Here is a 23,215-nt window from a genome sequence, read left to right on the forward strand (position 1 = left end):
GGAAATATGGTTAAGGGGCAAGCTGCACCCAGAATCTCAGGAGCCCTGAGTCCCAGCTTTGAAATGGCCCTGGGAGGTGGTAGTGGCTTCATCTAGATGGGAGTTTGCCCACCAGTTCTGTGATGTCAAGGCTGCAATCAACTTGAGCCAGGATCTTCCCTTTTTCTGTCTTTGGTTTCTCTCTCCCTCCTTCCACCCTTCCCAACTCCATACCTGGTCCCATTCTTCCAGAGCACAGTGCTTTATAGACATTGTGAATGACCTAGGGGGACACAGTGAGTTGCCACTTTGTGGAGCTGAAACTCTTTGCCAGTTTCAACGCCATCGCGTCCTGCAGGGACCTCTTGAGGGATATGTGGCATTAATCGGTGGAAACTCCTACCTCCTCACCGTTGGTTTATATTTTCCTTCCCGGGCACCACCCCCCACCCCCACCTTGGGTGCGGGGAGGGAGGGAGAAATGAAGACTCCCATAGCAAGAACATATCAGGACTTTCTAAGTGTGATGTGTGATTACTTTCGTCCCTGCCAATTGCTTTAATACTTCAAAATGGAACCGGGCGTGTAGGTGAGCCGCACCTGCGAGCTCCCAGCACGGACTCCGCAGAAGCTCGCCGCGCCGTTAGGCCCACAGACCCCTGGGGGGCCGCAGCCCTCGATTCCCTGGGACCGTGCGCGGGGCGCCTCGGGCCTCGTTTTGTGCGCGCCGGGGCGGTGCGTGGCGCGCGGGGCTCCCGGTCCCAGGCCCAGCCCGGCGAGCGTGTGCCCGGCGGACGCGCTGCCCGGCGCGCCCCTCCCTCCGCGCCCGCGGGTGTCAGACCAGACGCCAGCCCCGGCGCGCTGACAGACGACTTTTCTCAGTTGTCAGTTTTCTCGCTTGTCAGCAGAGCTGCTGGTAAGTGAAAGAAAACAGAGACGGGGCGCGAAGGCGGCGAGGCAGGGGAGAAAAGAGGTGGGACGGGAGAAGGGAAGCCGCGGGGCGCCCGGGGCTGGGGCGGGGGGCGAGGGAGGCAGGCGGAGTGGGGTGCGCGGCCTCCGGGTCGGACCACCCCGCCCGCACCAGCTCCCCCCCTTGGCCCTTCCCTTCCCCTCTCTCCCCTCTCACTGTCTCCCCTCCCCATTCGGCTTCCCTTTCTCCCCCAAATCCTTCAGCTGCCACACTGATCGCTTCTGTGGCTTTGTTTAAAAAAAAAAAAAAAAAAAATCCGAGGAGGTCCTAGGTGCTTTCTCCTGGAGCAGAAGCACACTCCCTATTCTTGGATATTAGCTCGGGACCATGGCTGGTTCCCACAGCTGCCTCCGCGAGGCACCTGGGCCGGGGGTCGCCCGGGCTGCGAGCCCGCAGTAAGTCTGGATTTGGGGGCGCGGAAGGAGGAGCGCACACAGAAAGTGACAGGCAAAGGCGCGCGGCGCCTGGAGCGGCGAGGAGGCGGGAGGGACAGCCCAAACTCTCACAGCCTCACTCCCAGTGATAACCTGCAGCTATGGAGTCGCCAACCAAGGAGATTGAAGAATTTGAGAGCAACTCTCTGAAATACCTGCAACCCGAACAGATCGAGAAAATCTGGCTTCGGCTCCGAGGGCTGTAAGTAAATCTCTTTACTTCTCTTGCCCCGTTTCTCTCTGCAATAGGTATTTTACTACCAAGCTACAGCCATGACTGCTCAACCCGGTGCCTGCAGGCCCCTTTAAATACAACCTTGTAAGTTCCACAACTGCTTCTCTGTTAATTACAGTCACTGCAACCGTTTTTTTTTTTTTTTTTTTTAAACAGAGAATTGTTTTCTTGAGTGTTTTAGAATGCCTTGCCATTTTCAAAGCATACTTTCTTTGGGGGAAGAGGCAGTGTGCTTAGATTTCAGTTGTAGTAGCTCAGTATCCACTGAGATGTTTCTGGTCCTTTTTGCCCAAAGAGAAAAGTCTGGGGACTCAGGCCACAGACTATTAATCAAAGGAAGACATTCTCTGCAAAATGCTTGCAGGCATCTTGGCAGGTGGTCCAAGAACTTGCCAACAGTTCAAATTCAGCATTCATTCTGGCTGCTAAATTTTCCTCTCCCTCGCCCTCTCCTAGTTCACCTGATATTTTCTTAGGATTCTTTCTATTGGGAAATAATTACTAGAAGGAAGGGCTATTTTTGGAGAAAGTGGGGGTCAGAACCAATATTAGAGTTTCCTAGCAATATTGGAATGGTGAAATAGCACATTTGCTTTCAGTACAGTGGCCAGAATTCTAGTTGGACTGATGGGCAGAGATCTCTGAATTTCATTCACTTCATTGAGTCCTGTCTGGTTTTGGGTGCTGAGGAGAGGTGACCTGAAAATACACGGTGTTTTCTGTGAAAAGATTTCATAAGCAATGAACAGCTGGTCACCCCAGTCAGGAAGCTATAGTGATAGCTGTACATTACTCCTCAGTTGACCAGGCAGATCCCCAAGACACCTTTCATAACTACCAGATACTCATTTCATTAGACATTTGGCATCAATTATCTAGCGCAGTTAAAAACAACAATAACAACAACAACAGTTTTTCTCCAAGTATATTCTCCAGACATCCTGTTCCTTATGGACAGTGATGGGAATATTAGCTCCTTGGCGGTTTGTTTTGCTGTAGTTATTGTATTTTGAAAGCGCACACGTGCATACACACACACACACACACACACACACACACAACCCAAGACAAAATAAAGAAGGCACTGGTTTAAGTTAGCTTCATCTTAGAAGAGACCACATCCTGACTGGAATATTCATAGTTTCTAAAGGGAAGTGATAGGTAGTGTGTATTTCTTTAAGGGATTCCCATTGCAAGTGCAATTTATAAAAGCCCTTCCCTCAGTAACCCAAGTGAGTTTCATTGTCACTGACCTACATAGGAAAGGATGCCAAACAACACGATTTTTGAGTTGTCTGGCTGCTGCAGGCAGAGGCGGCAAACTTACTTGGAGATCTTGTCTTTTTGGTTGGCAGGCTGTCCTGACCGTTGAGATGCATGCAAGGCAGCACCTCTTTCAGAGCAGTGTTTACAGTAAACGCATGTTGTATGTGAAAGACATGAGCGACTGAACGTTACATCTGATCATATTGGGGTGCACACAGAAAGTTGTGTCTGCAAAGTCTGGGTCCGAGGTATGCAAGGTCAAAGTGCTGTCAGGCAGGTCAGGTCCCCTTGCTATGTCGGCTGGAGGGACTCATCTGCACACACTCAGAAACTGCTTCTCTCTGCCTGCTTTCCAGTTACAGCCGACTCCATGGAGCTACTCAGGCTAGAGAGGAGTGTTTGGGTAAAGCAGCCAAGCTGAGCGTGTGTGTGAACAAGCATTTAGTGCTTATAACACACTGTCTTGTAGCTTTCTGCTTCCTATCCTTTAGGCTTCTCTCCCCAAGGTGTTGGGGTGTGATATAACCACATTTTCGTTCTCTCATCTCTTGCATCTACTCAGCATCCGGTGCCTTTGAACATAAAAGGTGTGGGTTGGTTCTTCTCCAAGTGTGTGTTTTTGAATTCCTCTCTTTACCCTTCCTACTGAAATGCCCTGCCTAACAGCAATCTGAGGAGATCTGTTGCTCCACTTTCTATTTTGAAAAGGACATGTTACTATCGTTATTATGACATTTTTTTTTTTTTTACTACTGTTAATGGTTCTTACTGCCACTTAAAAAAACCCAAAACAGTAGTGCTAAGTTGCTAAAGACTCTGGAAACCAAAGGCGTGCTTATTTATACCACTTGGAATAACACGCCTGCAGTTCACAAAATAGAAACCCATAGGTAGTAGAAGGGTATGTTTCTGTTTGTCCACACAACAGACTGTCAGTAAGAGAAAGGAGGCAGCCCTTTCAACATTTTAGAAAGACCCAAGAGCCACAATTGGATGTTCACTATTACCATGACTCCCTTATAGAAAGGGCTTTGTAGGCAACCACAGATAGTCAAGAATTCGTTCGGTTCAGTTTGTTTGAGAGCCACCTAAGTTCAGGATTTGATCATCTCATACCTGGACTGTTCAATGGCATCGGTCTTCTCGTCAGTATCTTATCTATTCAATCTACTGTTGAATTTTTCATCCCCTCTATTAGAATGTAAGTTCCCTGAGGGCAGACACTTTGTGTGTCTTACTGCTGTACCTCCAGTGTGTAGAGCAGGGTCTGGCACATAGTGGCTGTTCAATCAATAGGTGATGAAGGAAACATAAAGAACCACATATTGAACTTTTTAATTTTTTAAATTTAAAAACTTCATTTTTAATAGTCAAAATGAAGATGAATATATATCAGCTTATAGGCCACATGACCTATTAATACAGTATTCCATGAAGTAGATGGGAGGCAGGTTTTGTTAACATCATTATCCAGGTTGGGCACAGAAATCTAAACTGAAGTAGGAACAGGGTAAGATGTGGGAAAGTCATAACCCAGGGATGAATCCCACTCTTTGGTTTACCTAGGTTCTCTTTTTCCTTCCCCTTAGTGCACTAGCCAGGAATGGTCTTTACCAGCAGTAAGAGGATTGTTGTTGCTGTTCTTAGCTGCCGAGAATCTACAGCACTGGAGAATATAGGGATGATCTGTGTATGTGACAACCTCCATCCATCCCCCTTCCGTGCTTTTTTTTTTTTTTTTAAAGATTTTATTTATTTATTTGAGAGACAGAGTGAGTGAGAGAAAGAGAGCATGAGTTGAGGGGGAGGCAGAGGGAGAAGGAGAAGCGGACTCTCCACTGAGGAGCAAGCCCAATGGGATCTTGATCCCAGGACCCTGGGATCATGACCTGAGCCCAAGGCAGATGCTTAACTGACTGAAACACCCAGGCTCCCGCTATGCTTTGTTTCTTTCCTCCTGAACATCTCACCATCGGAATGCTGTGTATTTATTTACTTATGTTTATTGTCTGTCTCCTCCAACTAAAATGTAAACTTCATGAGGACATAGTTGTCTTGGTCTGTTTTGATTACTGGTATATCCCCAGCCCCTATAGTACTACCTGGTCTAGAGTAAATTATCAATACGCATTTGAAACCTAGAGCTCATTAGCATATTTCTCTGGGAGAAGATTGGGAAAAACTCTTAATTTAGCCTTGTAACAACATCAGGATGCTAATAGCACATTGACTATCAGAAATGTGAATTTTAAACACTGTCTACCCCAGTTGAGATTGCAAAACCCTGCAAGCCTTGGTGTTTCCTATAATGACGACTCTCATCTCCCTTGAGCGAGGTGCTGAACAGCAGTGCGTAGAGGCCGACTGTGATTCGAGGGTGGCGGTGTTCCCCAGCCTCCCTGTGCAGCCCTGCCACCCTCTCATACCCATGTTCACGTTCCTCTAAGCCGGGAGGGAACAAATACTGCGCACCTGAGTTTTTAATGACCTCTGTCAAAGAGATGCTGTCTGCTTACGTTTCTGGGAGGAGCCTTTTTTTTTTTTTTTAACCCATTTACCCATTTCCATTTCAGCAGACCTCGGTTGACCCCCAGTGCTGTCGTCATATCTCTTTCCTCGGTAGAGGGGGTGGAATTTGTAAGAGCCCCTCCCAATGGCTGTTTTGTCAGGGAATCTTCCAATCAGGGAGAAAATGACAAGGGCAACGCTTTATTCCTCTGGTGATGTGGGGAAACCTCAGGGCTGCATAGGTTTCAGTCATGACTTGTACCTTGGGTCCTGACCTAGAGTTTTCCTACTGCCGGCCTGTTCTATGATGACAAAAAAAGTGTTTCTATGCCTTTTTTTTTTTTTTTTAATTGAGAGCAAGCCAACAGGTTTCACTTACTCCTTGGGGCATGTATCGTCACAATTGTAATTAAGCCATCGTGTATTTATTTTGCCCAGCTATGAAGTAGTCAGTATAATAAATTTTATGCTTATATAGCTCTATGAAGATGATTTTTTTTTTGCATTATCTAAAACAATATTATGACATAAAGGGAGGTAAATGGTTATTAAGGTAACAGACTGGAACTATTGTTTTCTTCTATTCAGTGAGCTTTCCCACTCCCTAATATAGGTAATAGACCCTGCCTCTCTCCACCCTGTACCCCTGGCTTAGGGAGGAGCTCAAGGTCCAGGACTGGCCAGTCTTAGAATTTCCCCCTAGTGGCAACAGTGGTAGGTCTCAGGTGTGGCAGGGAAACCAAGCACGAGCGGTGGAGTCCTTCGTTGAGATTGCTCTCTTGGCTGTTGGGGAATGCTGCTTGCCCTTCTTCTGAGTTTTCCTGGTGGCTGCCACTGGCTCCACTTACTACTTCATGGAGAAGAACTTTCTGTCATAGGAGACAGGAGAAACAACACTCAGAGAAAAGCAGAGGGGAGAACATGGAATGGAAATCCCAGAGGCCCCAGTTCCCACACTTGTTTCTCTGATTCTCTGCTCTCCCAGCTACAGGACCAGTCGGGCTATTTCTGCTTAGATTGCTTTGAGTTTGGTTTGTCTCAAAGAGTCTTCACTAATACCCCACTGAAGCACAGAGAACTTAAGTGACTCTTCCAAAGATGTGGGGGGAAGCCATGGGCAAAGAAGCCTGCATCTTTGCTTTCATATTTCTTATTTCATTAAGCCCTCTTATGCTGTATTTTCTCTGTACTCATCTGAAATTTTTAATAGTGCCATCAATGTTCAGGCAACATTAGTTTACTCAATTAACATTTACTGAGTGTCTATTCTGTGCCAGGCACTTTGATAAGCTCTGGGTGTGCAAAAGTAGATAAGACACCTGCCCTTCAGCACCTGCCAAGCTAGCAGGAAAGACTGAAAGGCAAAGCCGGAAGTGCTGACTAGTTACAGAGGGATGCGCAGGGAGCTCCTCCACCTGGGGTGGCCGGAGAAGGTGTTGCAGACTAGCAGTGAGCCGCAGATTATTCTAGCAGAGTCCTTAAAGTCACAAGGAAGAAACTTGCACAGATTCTTTTCATTCATATCACCCTTCTGCAAAAATGCAAAGAAAGCTTTTGCAAAGATTCGAGGAAACAAGGAATCCTCTAGTCAGCCCAGAATAAACCAGCCCGGAATTCTGAGCTGATTTTATGGAAAATTGGAAAAGCTGCTTCTACTTACTAAGGATATAGCCTGAGTCCTAGGGCCCTTCTCTGTGCTCACCTCTCACTATAAATTCCTAAAAGGGAAGGGTGTAGTTGGGTTCATTTGCTGTCATCTAACATTGAGCTATTGGACAGAAATCTCTGAGGTCACCTCAAAAGCAGTTGGCTCCCAATTGGTCCTTGGTCCCTCAGGGACCTCACAGGGTTACCTTCCCCTACCAATCAATTCCAAAGAACCTTAGTTACTTTCCTTGAAAGGTAGCTGTGTAATAGCCTCTTGCAGCTTATCAAGTACAATATTGAGGGATAGATAAAAGCTAATGAGTGGAGGTAACAGGGTGTGCAAGGTACAGAGGCATGGGAGATGTTAGCACGTTGAGGAGGAGTGAGCGATAATGTTGGAAAGGAAGGCATGGGCCAGGTAGTGATACATGGAATTTCTAAAAATTTGCTTTTTGTTTTATTCAAAGCTATACATCCTTATAATTTAAGGAGGTAAGTATTTGAACACATTTTACTACATTATACACACACAAAAGGATGTCCCACTCTCCACTCATCTTGCAGAGAATCTTTTTTATTTTGATACATGTAATTTTAAGGAGTTTACATTTTATCCCTTATAAGGAATTGTTAAAAGACTTTAAGCTGGAGAGGAAAAATTGAGACTTGAATTTTAGGATGGGCTATTCCAGAAGAAATGTGGAGGGCAGATTGATGATGGAATTTGAGGCCTGGAAATCAGTTGGAGAGGATTCTTGAATTTAGGGTAGTGCTACTTAGTTTTGGAGAAGAGACAGAGAGAAGGAGAGGTTGTCTTCCAAGTTTGTTTTGGCTTGGATGTCTTAGTGAGTTTGTTGCCATTTGCCTTGTTTGGGGCTGTGGAGAGAAGAGCAGGCTTGGATAAAGCAGGATGATAAACTTGGGTTTAGACATGTTGAATGGAGTAGCCTCGGGAAGATCCACGTAACTATTGGTGATAGCAGTCTGGAACTGTGGAGAGACCTTTGGCTGGGAACACTGGGTCTGAGAGTCATGGTTCTGAGGTAAAGCCTTGCCAACAGATGACCTAAGAGGGGCTTCACCTGAATCTCTCTAATAAAGCAATGCCAAAACAGTAATCTAAAGAATTATTTATTTCCTCCAGATTACATATTCTAGTATATTAATAGGCCCTTCCACTCTCTCATTTAATTGGAAATGTCAAGTTGCTCAGCATTTTTTTTTTATTTTTTTATTTTTTTAAAGATTTTATTTATTTATTTGACAGAGATAGAGACAGCCAGCGAGAGAGGGAACACAAGCAGGGGGAGTGGGAGAGGAAGAAGCAGGCTCATAGCGGAGGAGCCTGATGTGGGGCTCGATCCCAGAACGCCGGGATCATGCCCTGAGCCGAAGGCAGACGCTTAACTGCTGTGCCACCCAGGCGCCCCGGCTCAGCATTTTTTTGTTGGACTCCTATTATATACCAGATATTAGGAGCTTCAGAAGACATATAGAACTATCGGGAGTAAAGCCCTGCTCTCAGGAAATTTAGAGTCTAGTTAAGGAGACAAGATAATTCTCTATACATGTGAAAAGTTCAAAACAACAGAAGTATGCACAATAATTAATTGCTAAGTAAGTGCTATTGACACAGTGTCCTAGGGTTCAGAGAAGGAAGACATTCGTGTGTGAGGAATTGTTTTTGTGTTTCTTTTCCTAATAAAGATAAGTAAGTCTCCCCTGAATACTTTCTTAATGTGTATTAAAGGGAAGAAAGAGGTGAATAGAAAAAGCGTAAGTAGGGTCTTACACTTAGAATGAAGTTTTCTTTACTTGAATACTAATGCAGTATATTGGTACGTGATCACTTGACATAATTTGGTTGTGCTGACTTATTAGCTACTTACAACTCAGTATTTATCAGTTAAGTATTTATTCTTTTGACCAAGCTTTACAGTCTCTGTTGGCTGGGAAGCAGCCCTAAGCAGAGAGATTTCTGCATTTCTAGCTCCATTTTCTGTCTTTAATTTTCTTTGGCTCACCGAAGACTGCTTGGTTCCAGTTTTCCCATATGGGGAGAAAGTGCTCACCTGACCTAACTCATGGCTTTTCAATAAAACACTAAGAAAAATGATAGTTGAACATGAGGCCCATAAAATAGTCTGTAACGGCTTCGAGAATGGCCATCACAGTTTCTCATCGGTAATAAAAAATGAATTCTACAACAAATGAAATACTCTATTTCTGGAGAAAGTATACTGAGTTCATGTAAAGCTTTGGTATTCTTCAGACTTACTGGAGTGTACTCTTTCGACAGCTCTTATTAAACAAAATAAATGAGCCTTCATGAGTGTAAGAACAGCCTAGATGTTTCTAGGTTGTGAAATAATGAAAAGCTTAGGAGAATAATTCAATCAAGAAGACATAATTTATGATTATAGGTAATGAATTTTATTTACATATTTGAATGAATACACATACATCTATATGTCATCCATCACTCATTCACTAAGCAAACATTTCCCTGGCACTTACCACGCACCAGGCACTAGGGAGTGGGAAGCAAGATAAAGGCTCCGTCCCTTAGGGAACATTCAGTCTACTGGTAGAAGCAAATATTAAACATGTAATTCCACAAGTAATTATTTACACTGATGAGTGCCATAAAGAACTATAGGGCACTGTGGAAACATATGGGTGGCCCAGACCTGGTCCAAGAATCAGGGAAGGCTTCTCTGAAGAAGCGAGATTTAAGCTGAGCCATGAAGAACAAGTAGGTATTAGTAAAGAGGTGAAGGAGAGTGTTCTAAGGTAGTCAAACCTGGGAAAACAGCATGTGCAAAGAGCAAATGAACATGGAACCTCTGAAATAAAACAGGAGGGCCAAGTGGCTGTAGCCAAGACTCTATGGAGACTCAAGACACAGCTAGAGAGGGATCAGATCTTGCTTCTTTCTTTTCTTTTCTTTTCTTTTCTTTTCTTTTCTTTTCTTTTCTTTTCTTTTCTTTTCTTTTTCTTTAGGCAAGGCAGCAGAAGAGATGGTTTATTATACACATGTTACATTCATTCACAAATGAAGGCAGAATTAGTCCCAAAAGTCCCAGGTCCAAGGCAAAGGACCAAAAGGAGCTGTTTTGATATAAGCAGGGTAGGTCTTTCAAAGGTGGTCATTGTGATCAGATGGCGATGGATGTCCTAGATCCATGGACTCAAACTCTAGAAAGTAGGCATGCAGTCCAACAATTGGTACTAGTATCTCTGGCCTCTGGCTTTCCTTATTTCTGCTCCTGTGGCTGTCATGGGTGCACAGCTAGCGGTTTGCCTGGACCTCTGCCTCATTTTCTTCTTTGACGCTTTAGCCTGCTCATTCGCTTCTTCCTGTACTTGGCTCTCATGGTACAGAAATTTCCAAGAAGAAGGCCAAGAGGCTTCTTTTAGACCAGGGAGTTTTAGCAATGGGAAGCTATTGTAGGTCTGTAGGGGTGGATTTGAGAGATTTTCGGGAGGTAGACACAACAGGACTTGGATGTGGGAAATGAAGAAGAGTGTGGAATCTAGGATAACTCCCAGGTTTTTTGCTACATTCCCAGATACTATTTACTTAGATCAGGACCACTGAGGGGGAACAAGATTGCAGGTTTTGTTGTGCATGGGAGCAGAATGAATAGAGATTAGAGATAATGAGTTCAGTTTTGGACGTATTGAATATGAGGGACCTAGAAGATGTCCTTGAGGAGATGTGGGGAAGGCATGAGCAGTTGGATAAATGGGTCTGGAGACAAAAGGAAAGTTCTGGATTGGAGGTATAATGTATAACCCAACAAAGTAAGAAGAAAAAAAATTGTATAATTGTGTATACACATAGACATACACACGTAGAGAGAACACAGTTTAGTGTGATACCCTAAATAGTCTGACAGAAGGTGCCAGAAGACTGTAAATTTGTATATATTTTCTCATTGGCATTTTTTTGTCCAACATATGGGAAAGTCCAGCTAGCCATCAGTGTACATAGCTTTGCTTGGAATCCTTATATTGACTACTTGATGCTATGCTCACCATAACATAGATTTGGAGTAGAGACAGAAACCTGGAGAGTAGGCAGGATCATTCCCAGTATTCTAAGGGAAGAAAGAGACTATGACTCAAGAAGCCAAATAGAATGAGGTCCCCATTACAGACCTTCTGGGAAAAGGCAGAAGTGTGGAGCCCAGCCACCACCGAAGGGCCTGTTGAAGGTTGGCCAGGTGGGGTCTCTCTGGATTCTATAGGAGGCCATCCTTTGTCTAGGCTTGCCCAGTGGTGCCCTGTGGGGACACTGCCGCCCCAGAGGTGCCCTGTGATGGACACACCAGGTCTCTGTCTCTTGGGGTAGTGCATAGGTCCTGCTGTGGCTCTCACCCTCCATACTACATCTGCCTTGTTCACGGCCCTTTGCCTGCCCTTTAAGGCCTTCCCCAAATGGCCCTCCCTCTCTTCACTTTCATTCTCTTTGCGAGGTCTGTTGCAAGGACTCAATATTCAATATTCTGCTGAAACATAGCTTTCCTTTCCCTTCAGGCCACCAGAAGAGTGAAAACTTAAACAATCAGCATAAGAATGCGTTGAATATTTTGGCTGAGAGTCACTATTGGACATCCAAAGAACATTAAGTTCTGTTTATCCAGATTCCAAACAGCCAAAATGCTGAAATGACCAAGACTTTTCCTGCACTCGAGAGAGGCTCTGAGTAAATCCAGTAGTGAAAGATTAGTTTTTGAAAGCTACTTCCATGTGTGTTTTAGGAATAGTTCAAATTCAGACGAATATCTGACCCCTTTTCCCTTTACCTCTCTGAGTGTTGTCTAAGGATGACTCTGATGAGTCTTATAATACCTTTAAATTACCTCCCCCAAAGTATTTTGGATTTAGTATACAACTATTCCAGGTGGTTGCTGTTTGGAAATCTGCCAACTATGAGGAACCATAAACACTTTCATGACTAGAGTCCTGTGTTGCTTATTTGTGAAACAAAAGGATTAATTACCATAAATTGAAGCTCCATAAATATTGTTTAGAATTGTCCTTCTTTCTGTAAAACTATGGACTGAAATTAGTCATCGTTAAAAAAAAAACGAAGGAATTGTTCAAAGTACCCATTTCTGGGAGTCTTTGGATGGTTTCAGTACAAGTAACTATCCTTAAGGAGAATTTGGTTTGAATGTTCAACTGATTGCCATCCGCAGTAGAGCTCAAAGTAGGTCCCTGTGAATGCATCTACCAGTTAAATTTTTTTTTCTTTTTTTCTGTATTTTGGATATTGGCCTCATTTTTGCCACACTTAAATTGTTGAAATTTACAGAGTCTGTGTCCAGAGAACAGCCTTATGTGGATAATGTTGCTGGGAGAGAAGGTTTTGGAGGAAATAGGAAGGACCTCTGCTCCGCAGGAGCTGGTGTATTGATTTAAATTCCCCTGCTTTCTGCCAGAAGGAGGTTTTGATAAGGGCTAGGAGGAAGGGTCTAAGAGAGCGGAGAGGGAAGGAATACTACTAGAGTACATGGGAAAGGCTTAGAAAAATTAGACCAGTCACTGAAGTTAAACTTGGCAGAAGATACAGTTTTTGTTCTGGCTAAATCCACATGGGGAAGAACGAAGTAGAGAGCTAGAGCCACTCTCTGGATAATTCAATTTAAAAAATTCTGCCCCTCCCCTAATTACAGGGATATATCTATGAAGAGTAAGATTTTGTCTTAATCTTTTGGATTTATCCCCACTTGGGCAGTGTTGCACAGATATTAAGAAATATTTTTGTTTTCAGCCATTCTCATTGATGTTTATCTAAATGGGAGCCAGGCTCCCAGGAAAGAGGTCACAAAAATCTTTTCCAGTCCCACCCACACGGTTTTGCTGTACTTATAACACAGCAAGTGGTTGTAAATACGTGAATAGAGGGATAAATAATTTATGCAAAAAAGTACTACCTGGACTTCTACAAGCATGACATTTACTTTCTATTTTCTTTCTCAAAAAACCTTTTTCCATATTTTGTTGCTGGTGCCAGTGATTAGCTCACTGCCTTGCTTTAAGCAAGACAGAAATAATGCTTGGTCTGCTCAAAAAGCCTAGCCTTCCAGAGGAAGATTTCAGCCTTCTTTGGAGAGGGGTCCCATTTGGGGGCTTGTTGGACAGTAATTTGAGTGCTGGAATTTCTAACCCAAACCCAGGAGAGAAGCAGGCATGCACAGGAGATTTGGATTTCTGTGTCTGGCCAGCTGTCTGCAGGCAGACAAGGGGGCTGGGGAGGGAGAACAAAGAAGAAACAGGGTTTCGGGAATGTGGGAGCATGGGGCACGATGTGGATTGGCTGTGCGAATTGGTGCTATTCCAGGTGGGACTTCCTGTGGAGTTGTTTAGTTTGGGTTAAACCTTCTCAGAGATTTCTCCTCTTTCCATTGTCCAGCCAGCAACTAGATAGAAACATATTTGCTTCCAAAAGTGAGTTAAAAATTGATCGTCTTGGGGCGCCTGGGTGGCTCAGTCATTAAGCGTCTGCCTTCGGCTCAGGGCATGATCCCAGAGTTGTAAATACATGGGATCGAGCCCCATGTCAGGCTTTTCCGCTGGGAGCCTGCTTCTTCCTCTCCCACTCCCCCTGCTAGTGTTCCCTCTCTCTCTGGCTGTCTCTCTCTCCGTCAAATAAAAAAAAAAAAATGATCGTCTTATTTACAGGTCTGTTTCAGATTAGCATTCTCTCATTCTTCAGATTCACCACCCTTACCCCCAAACCTCACTTCTTCATTTGAATTTGATCTCATCACTTTGGGTTAAACATATTGCAGTTTTGTACTTTGGGAATTGCTGGCCCTGAATATGACTTTCCTTTTCTAAGAAGGCTGAATGGAAGGGTGCAAGTCTGTGGGACAATTTTCCCCAATAAAAGAACTAGCAGAAATATTTTCTAGAAGATTTAAACAAAAACAACCCTTTTCTAATTATTGGGTTATTCCAGGTGAAAGTGAGTTTATGTCATTTCACTATTTTTTATTTTTTGTATTGCCTTGGATCTTTGGCCAAACAGGAAAACAGAATCATTGCCCACATGGATTTTTCATTCTATAGCTCACCGGTTAAGAAAAATCTGAGCTAGTAAGGGAAGAGAATCTTTCATTTTCTCTAATACCTTCTCCCCTTCCCCAATACTCTGCCAGAAGTAGCCAGCAGACTGCAATTTATATACATTTTCTTACTGGCATTTACTTATTCCAATGAGAACTGCCATCAAGCAGTCAATATATACATAGCTTTGCAAACCTGGGTTTTAATGGATGCATCATGGAAATGAAATCACTGTAGGAATAAGAAGATATATACAAGGACCTTCCATTCGCAGCAACATGTAGGGTAGTTCCTACAAATGATTTAAGGCATGTTCAGTAGAAATTTCCAGATATCCAGTTCTGTTCAGTCTGCACCCCATATGCCAATGAAAAACAAAACCGGAGGATCAGATGGTTATTTGGGTCCTTGCTCATTTCATGGGTATTTGTGACATTTTATCTTAGTCCACTTTCCCACAAGGGAGCTGCATGTGACCTGAACTCCTGAGAACGTGTAGTTAACTCCACTCAGTTAACTCTGAGTCCTGTTGTGCACTTTGTTTTTCGGAGTCTGTCCCCCCGTCTCCACTCCCTTGAGGGAACTGAGGGCCAAGAACCAAGATTTCCAAAGCTGTCTGTGCCCCGAAGCGGTAGTGACCTTGGTAGGGTAGGATGGAGACAGGATCTGACGGGATCTGGACCAGAATGAGTCATCATTGCCTGGAAGCGGGAGAGTTCTCACTGTGCACGTACAGTTGTCGTATATTCAACTTCCCATACCAGAAAACCTTCTTGTGCCCAACTGGGAGGGATCTTGCTGTCAGCTTTGAAACTGAACACAAGTTTTTTTTTTTTTAAGCCAGCTTGTTTGAATATTAAGCCTATTTATAAACTTCATTATTGCAGCACCCATATGGCTCTTACTCAAAGATACTCACTTTAAAAAAGTGAAAGACTGCCAGCCAGCCTCTTCATAATTTAACATCAGTGCTTAATCAACTCTCACTTATCCAGGCTATCAGGAATGATTCCCAAATCATCTGTTTGACTTTGGAGTATGTGCAACTTACATTTGTTTGATTGTGGGCATGCCCAGTACTTTGGGAGCTCCTAGCCATCAAAAAGCGAGTAAAGCCCTTCAGAAACATGCTCACTCCCACCTCATTGTTGTTTCATGCTGTTCCCTTGCTGTCTGTGCTCTGCCCCCAGGCAGGTCCAGGTCTATAGTGGACAGAATCACCTCTTTTACACTTGCTTAGTTTCATCCTTTCTCTGTCTGTCTGGAGCCAGGAGAGGTAACATGAAGTTCAGGGTCTAGAAGCCTCTGCTAGATGACACAGCTATGGAGAGCTTTGGGGAAACTTTTTAAGTATGGGGGGGGGGGTCAGTGCTCTTTGCTCTTTGATGATGCTCCCGTCTGAGTATTCACTTCTTCAAATGTGATCAGCTGGATGTAAATGGACTGAAGCCTTTGGGGGAGATTTTCCAGCTCCTCACTTCCTATTCTGTACACACATGCACACACACACACACACACACACACACACACACACACCATTTGATAGTTCTTGGGCAATCCATGGTTCCATAGAAACATTCCAGACTTAAACAATTTTCAGTGAAGACCAGGAATCTTTTAATTTGCCTAAGAGGTGAGCCTACGAGGTGGATAAGGGTGAGCCAGTGCTGGTTATAGTACATCATGTGTCTGCACTGAGTTACAACTTCTGGAGTGTGCTTGGAGATTCTGCGTAAGCAACTCACTGGGCTTCAGTTTTTAGGGAATTGTTGATAAGAAGAATCTTTATCAAAAGATACACTTCACATATTTCTAAGGATTGTTATGCTGTCTGGTTCATAAATACGCAGTTTTACCTTTCTTCCCTCTTGCCTTCCCAACAATGGCCTACTTCAACATTAGAGGGGAAGCATAATTCTGCTAGGTTAACTGGGACCACAGAGAGAGTGGGTGGCAGGGTGTATAACCTGCTGGGCTTGGGGGGAAAGCTGGACAGGGTTTCAGCTACTCCTCTTCTTAGCAGGACTTAGAATAGCACCTGCTTTCTCTGTGGTTCAAGTGTTCTAAGATAAGGAGAATTGCAAGTACTTAATTTTTTTTTTTTTACCTTTAGAAAGCAATCTGCAGCTTTTTTTCTTTACTTCTTTAATTAATGAAAGGCTTTTTTTTTTTCCAAACAAAATTTGGAAACCTATTGAATTAAAATACCATTATTATTTATGCAGTACTGTTATTAATACAGTAGCTGACTCTCAGACCTTTCCTGGGTACCCAACACTGTGCTAAAGGCTTTTCATTGTTCTTACACTTGTTTCTCACATCGCCTTGTGAAGAGGGTGTTATTATTACCCAGCGTTTACAGATAAGGAGACTGGTAGCTGGGAACATGATGTCAGTTGCTTAAGGTCACATAGCTGATTGGACACGGTAAGTTGGAGGAGGCTTTGAGCTCAGGCAAGAGATGTTAAGCATTCTGCTGTAGTGTCTCTCCAAAGAATGAGGGTGGAAGCTGTTCTGGGGAACAGTTTGCAAAGCACTGCTCTAGACCTTCATGGATGTGGTTTCCTTGGCCCGGCCTTGTGGAGATGACCTGCCTTCTGCCTGAGCGTGAAGCCCTTCTGTCTCCATCTCCCACATGGCCAGCTTTGCCAGATCCCAGAGCATAACAGCTCCTGGTCATTCTCTACTTTTTACGTCGACTCAGCCCAGCTATGTGAATCTTGAGATTTGTGATGTGTTGTTTCAGGTTTCAAGAAATTATAAATATGAAGTAAGTTTGAAAAACCAAAACAGAACATTTAAAAACATTCCTTTTGTCTTTCAGGTTATGAATCAGGAATAAATTCTTCCAAAGTTCTTAAAAACAAAAGGCCAAAAATAAACTGGGTTCTTTTCCAGTTCATTTCCTGCGTTTGGAAAGAAAGGACCCAGTTTGTTTTATTGTTGTTGGTTTTGTTTGTTTTTGTCTAGTGTCTAAGTTCCCCCTTGACATCCTTTGACTTCTTTGCATAATTTTCTTGATTTTCTTTGAAGGCTTCAGAGTTTGCTTTCTTTCTCAACCAGCTGAAGGTTCTGTATCCTTAGGTAAGTTACTTAACCTCTGTGAGCCTCACTTCCGTCAAGTGTAAAGTCAGGTAGACCTCCCAGGGTCCGTAGGTGTCAAAGTGAGTTATTTGTATAATAGGCATGGAACAGAGGCGATGCTGCATGACTGTGAGGCCCCCAGCCTCCTCTCATTGCATTTCTCCTGTGTGCAGAAAACCGTGGCTGTGGTAGGCGTCCTCACTGCTCATTGTAAATCATTGCTAAACAGAAGGAAAATGAGTAGAAAGAAAGCATTTTTTAATCAGCTTCTTGATAAATTCACTTATTCATTCCCCAGAAATATATTGAGCAGCTGCCATTTGCCAATCACTGTGTTAGGAAAGAGAGAAACACCAGCAGGTAGTGGACAAGCCATCATTGCCATCAGTGTAACAGATCGTAACTATCTGGAGTGACCAGTGCAGTGATGTGGGTGAGCTCTGGTCACCATGGGGCATACCAAAGGGGCACTATCAAGTTTGGGAGACTGTAGAAGGTTTTCAGGAGGAAGTGATGTCTCAGCTGAGAGCTGAAGGATAAGTAGGGCCCATTCAGCCCTCACTGATCTTGCCCAGTCCAAATGATGTGTGAGTTGAATCTTGAATAGGGTAATTTCCATAGAAGTATATTTTCTCTTATACTTCAAGTGCTGACCTTTCAACTCCGGTATAAGATGATACTGTTTGGATTGGATCTGTCTTGGTTCTGAAGCTGTCTGTGTCTAAATAGGACAAGATGGGATGAGAGAACTTTAGGACTATGAAGCCAAGGATGCATCTAGGAAGGTGGGGAGTGAGTATCAAGAAGGTAGATTGTACTGCAAATCAAATTTTTGGGTCTTTCTCTGGGTCTATCAAATGCACCGCCAGTATTTTGATAAGTGTGAGTGACAGCTGCAAATGATTCATCTATTTTGCCAGCAGACGTGTTGTGTGCTACCCATGTGCCATTTGATGTGCAAGCCCTTAGCGTAGATACACAGATCCATACAACAGGACCCCTGGCCTCAAGAAGCTCAAAATCAGGGATAGAGGGATTTATCGGAATGCCTACATGGCATGCATGTACCCGGCAAATTCAAAACACTGTGTCCTCTGAGACCATTCCTTCTATTTTACAGATGTGGGTACTAAAGCTTAATTTAGCATAGAGCATGCCTGAGGTCTCACAGCTTGGGGGGGGTGGACGTTGGGTTTTGAACCAGGTCTGTCACACCCCAGAGCCCTATTGTCTTTCCACATAATCGGAGGTGAGACAAGGCAATGCAAGAGGTGACCCCTTCTCCCAGGTATCTTTTTTTTTTTTTTTTAAAGTATACGTTGTATTACTTTTCTTAACTTTGTCCCCATCACTTTTTAGCCTTATTGCCTGTTATCTCCTTCCATATCTGGCTGGGCTGGTTTGAGGCCACTAGACATGCCCTCCTTACCTGCTTGCCTCCTACTTAAAGTGTTTTTCCTTCTGAAATCCCAGCCATCAATCAAGACTACCTCTTTCACAAAGCTTTCTGAGCCATCCCCCCCTTGTATTGGTTGTTATCATAAAATAACACTTTTTAGGTACATGTTTCAACTTCCATTTTTAGAATTCAGATTCTTTCAGAGAGTGAATTTTAATCGTGTTATTACGAGGATTAGTGATACATGTTAAGTGCTTGTTACTAGTAGGTGCTGAAAATGGAAGCTCTTCTTATTTTTGTCCATCTTCGATTGTCTCAGTGCTCCCCCAGCAGGGGCTTTGTATGGTTCTTGGCAAATGCTAGGAGAATTCTGTAGAAGCCAACGACAAACGTTGTCTTCTTCTGACCTTTGAAGATGCCCTCCGCTGATAGAATTAGTTGGTTCTGAGCTTCTGGTTCGCAGCTCATCTGGCTGGTCTGCCTCCTTGTCTTTGGTCTTTGCACACTTTCAATGGGTTATTTTTGATCTTGCCTTAAGAGGCTCCTTAGCCCAGTTTAGTAGACAGCGGTCCTAACATGGGCCAAGGGCACAGGCCACACCCATAACTCACTATGCTCTGTGCCTGGAGATGAAACCTCTGCCCTTCACTACTGCCTGAGGAGTGATCTGTTCTGCTGATGGGGTCCAGGCACAGCTTTTAGAGGGGGGGTATTAAGGAGGGCACGTATTGCATGGTGCACTGGGTGTTATACGCAAGTAATGAATCATGGAACTTTACATCAAAAACTAGGGATGTACTGTACGGTGACTGACATAATATAACAAAAAATATTATTATTAAAAAAATAGAGGGGATGCAAGGCACTGTCTTCGGCACTAGGTTACTGTGGGGAAACACATCAGAACCTCCCTTTGTGGAACTGACATTCATGTGAGTTACCTCATTTATTTCTTACCATAAGGTCTTGAGAGAGGTTCTCTGATTATTCCCACTTTATAGACGAAGACACCAAGGCTCAGAGGGGTTGAATAACTGGTCTCATACTGTAGAACTAAGTGCCAGAGCCAAGACTGGAACACAGGGAGTTTGTTCTAAAGCCCAAGCCTTAACCCACTCTGTTAGTTGACCTTCCTCTCTTTATATATGGCATAATTCAAACATATAAATATCTTTATATATTCCTATAGTCTGATATGTATATATCTATATATGTGACTATATATATAAGTAAAATAATAGTAAAAATAGTAACTGTAAAAGCAGTGATCCTTTCATCCACTACCCTGGGGTCATGGTTATCATTCTGGTGTTTCCTTTCAGATAAATATTTGGTACATTAGGCAAGATCACCCTGTAGGTTTTATGTTGGGTTCTGCTTTCTTCGCTTAACACCCAACACCACCATGCGTATGTTCATTTGAACAGAGATGTAACAGATCATAGTGATTCTGAATTTGAAAATCTGTGCCCTTTTTAAAAAATGTGTGATATATAGCTCTATGAGCAAATTAGTGGCTTGGCTTCCTGGAAGCAGTGACTGTAATGGGAATGCAGGTGTGGAACTGAGGACAACTGGGAAGCATTGCACTTCCTGGAGATGCTACCAGAAGGATGCATTCTCCTCTCCCAGCACTTTTTTCCTTGAATCCCCTCTAGTAAAGAGCCTGTTCAAACTCTTTTGAGACACCTCAGAGTCTGCAAAAAATGACACAAACGTGAAAACCACTGAGATATTGGGATAATAAACTTGATGGCCACTTTCCCCTGGAATGCCACTATGACCTGGGTGAGATAACCAAGGCAGATAATATCTCCATTTGATAGATTAAGAGGCCCTACGCCCAGTAGATTTGCCTAAGGCTAAATAGCAGAAGTAGACTAGAACTCCAGCCACTTGTGCTCCTGGGTAAGTGTTCTAGGAGATAGCCCACAGCTGAGCCATGAGCAAGCCCCTACTGCTGCTCTCACCGCTTTTGCTTCTAGACTTTCTCATTGTCCCTTTCCTCCCTTCTTCCTTCTCTGAAGAGCTTATGTCTGATCTTATGGCTTAGCTACATGATTACTCATTTTCACTGTAAAAGGCACATCCTTAAAGGGACTTCAGTGCTGTATGGTGGATGTAATAGTAACAATAGTGACAATAGGAATAGTTAATAGTTATTGGCCATTTAATATGTGCCAGATAAAAGAAATGGTTTACAGGACCCTGGCCAGTTACTCCTCACCAACCCCATGAACCTAATAAATGGAGGGGCTGAGATTTGAAACCTTTGAAACCTGACCTCAACCCAAATACTATAGTGTCCTCAAAGGGGAAGAACTAACATAAGAGGGCAGAGCCATTGAGCTCTTGGGATGCTATTTGTAAGTGTTAACAGCAGGTATATGCATCTGACCATAGTATAACACAATAATTCAAAACTTTTAGCTGGACTTTGAAACCCATAAACCTCACAGAAAGAACCTGCCACAAAATTCTTCCCTTCATGCCTGTCCATGCTGAAGTTATCTTTTCTAACTCACTGCCTGCCACAAATTCTTTTCTGATGTGTGTTTATGCTTCTTTTCCTACAGGCGGAAATATAAGAAAACATCCCAGAGGTAAGAGTGTCTTTCTGAGAAAGGGGAGCTCGTTGGTTGAGTCATTTGTGGTGCAGCTCTTCGCAAGCCTGGCTCATGGTGGACCTTCAGTGTAATGACCAGTCTCTTAGTTCCTTCTCCGCGAGGTGCCTGCTTCGTCTTTGGATCACTACTGCTGCTGTAATTCAAAATTGATTGCAGACATTTAGTGTGGCACTGTGAGTGCATACCTTCCTGTGAGTGGATCTGGTGGATGAAAAGGCCCAGGGATTTTACTAAAACCTTGACCAGAGAGGGCCTGGGCTGGAGGGTGCTGAAGGTTTATGGATGGGAGCACAAAAGCATCTTTAAGTACACTTTTAGTGTTTGAATTCTCCTTTGCTTGCAATTCCTATTTGCCTGATTCTCTGACAAAATGCTGTTGAGCTCAAAGCATAGGTACAAATTTGCTTAAGGGCACTAATGGTTGTTTTTTTTTTTTTTTTTTTTTTTTTTTAGCCATGGAAAAGGTAATTTAAAGTAGAATATCATCTTTTATCATCCTCCATTACTTCATTTTATTGAGAAGAGTATGGAAAGCACATTCCAAAGAAATAGAGTTGATCCGATCTGTTGTTTGCCAAGCATTAGAAGCCCACAGTTCAGTCTGAAAGGCTAGTGTCTGCTTTTCACTGATTGTATTTGATTTTGATATTACGACATTAAGCATTATATTCCGATTTAAGAAGGCACCAATGCACTTAAAATCGGCCAGTCGGTTTCAGCAATGGTACTTTCAGTCAGATGACCACTTTAGTCTTACGTTTTCTAATGAGCATCATCTCATGGCAAAGAGTCCTGTGCTGTGGTTTCCAAATAAAGTCAGTAATCCACAGTAGTGGTATTCAGTTTGCAGTGTAGAGGTGCACGCATCATTGGGAGAAGATGAATAAAACCTTGGGGCTTCCTAGAGGTTGCTATACTTTTCTAAATATAGTGAGCTTACACAGATGGCTAAATAATTCTGTCTTGTTCAGGTTCACTGGGTTCATGGTAGTAATTGCATGTGAACCACTGAACAGGATGTAAATTAATCACTCAGATTAGAGGGCATAATAGTCTTCAGTAGTAAAAGTAATTTATCATTTTTGCATGTAGTTAACCTGGGTATGAAATATTTCAAAGTTGCTTCAGTTTTATTTAAAAAGAGATAAATAGACAGGTTAGAGGGAGTTTTACAAGAGAGCGGCTCAAACCTGTCAAGTTTCAAATTACTATGTCGATTATTTTGGAAGTATATTTTTGCATATCTTACATGAATGCTGTCGCATTTTTTATTATGTCGATGTAATAAAAAAATAGACTGTCTTGTACCAGCTTCACTGAAGTCATGTAAAGTGCAAATTAATAGACGGTTGATTTGAGCTCTTCTATTTTTAATCACATACATATTTTCATATAAAATAGATCCATGTCTACTAATCTCTCACTGATAACAAACCATCCCTAAACTTCTGGCTTCAAACAACCATTTTATTCTGCTCACAGTGTTAGGGGTCAGGAATTCAGGAAGGACTTGGTTGAGTGGTTTGAACCTGATGCAGCTGGAGTGGGCTGTGGCTACTGGAGATGGAGGGTCCACTTGGAGATGGAGGGTCCACTTCTGAGATTGCTTCTTCACTCATATGTGGGGAGACTTGGTGCTCTTTGTTTCTTTGTCTTTGCACATGGCTCCATCCTCCAGCATGGAGCTTGGGCTTCTCACTGCAGGGTGGTCTCAGGGTAGTTGCACTCTTTGCTGTCTTCCTGGGCCATGTGTTCCAACAGACAAGAAGTGGAAGATGCTGGCATGGGCCCAGAAACTGGGGCAGTGTCACTTCTGCTGTATTTTATTGGTGAAGGTAGTACAGAACTCCCTCAGATTCAAGAGAAGGGGACATAGATTCTAGGTCTTGATGGAAGGGTGTTAAAGAAGTTGAGACTTTCTTCATTTACCAAACCTATAGCCTTTTTCAGAATGACCTTGCTTGAGAACTTTTCCAGGGATCTGTA

The 23,215-nt window shown here is 43.3% G+C and overlaps 1 protein-coding gene across 4 annotated transcripts in view; it reads left to right on the plus strand.

Moving 5' to 3' along the window:
- The first annotated feature begins 799 nt into the window (after nt 1-799).
- PDE1C (phosphodiesterase 1C) overlaps nt 800-23,215 on the plus strand; it is a 302,251-nt gene continuing 279,835 nt past the window's right edge. For 2 of the 4 annotated variants that reach the window (XM_008686463.2, XM_008686464.2), the window contains exons 1-2: nt 1,325-1,585; nt 21,179-21,205. In XM_008686463.2, coding sequence (XP_008684685.1) covers nt 1,485-1,585; nt 21,179-21,205 — 128 coding nt within the window. In that variant the 5' untranslated portion in view covers nt 1,325-1,484. Of the gene's footprint in view, nt 896-1,323; nt 1,586-21,178; nt 21,206-23,215 lie in introns of those variants that run through there. The other 2 variants (XM_040644120.1, XM_008686465.2) reach the window with 2 other exon arrangements.

The sequence above is a fragment of the Ursus maritimus genome, unplaced genomic scaffold (assembly GCF_017311325.1).
Source record: "Ursus maritimus isolate PB19 unplaced genomic scaffold, ASM1731132v1 scaffold_3, whole genome shotgun sequence".
Taxonomy (NCBI): domain Eukaryota; kingdom Metazoa; phylum Chordata; class Mammalia; order Carnivora; family Ursidae; genus Ursus; species Ursus maritimus.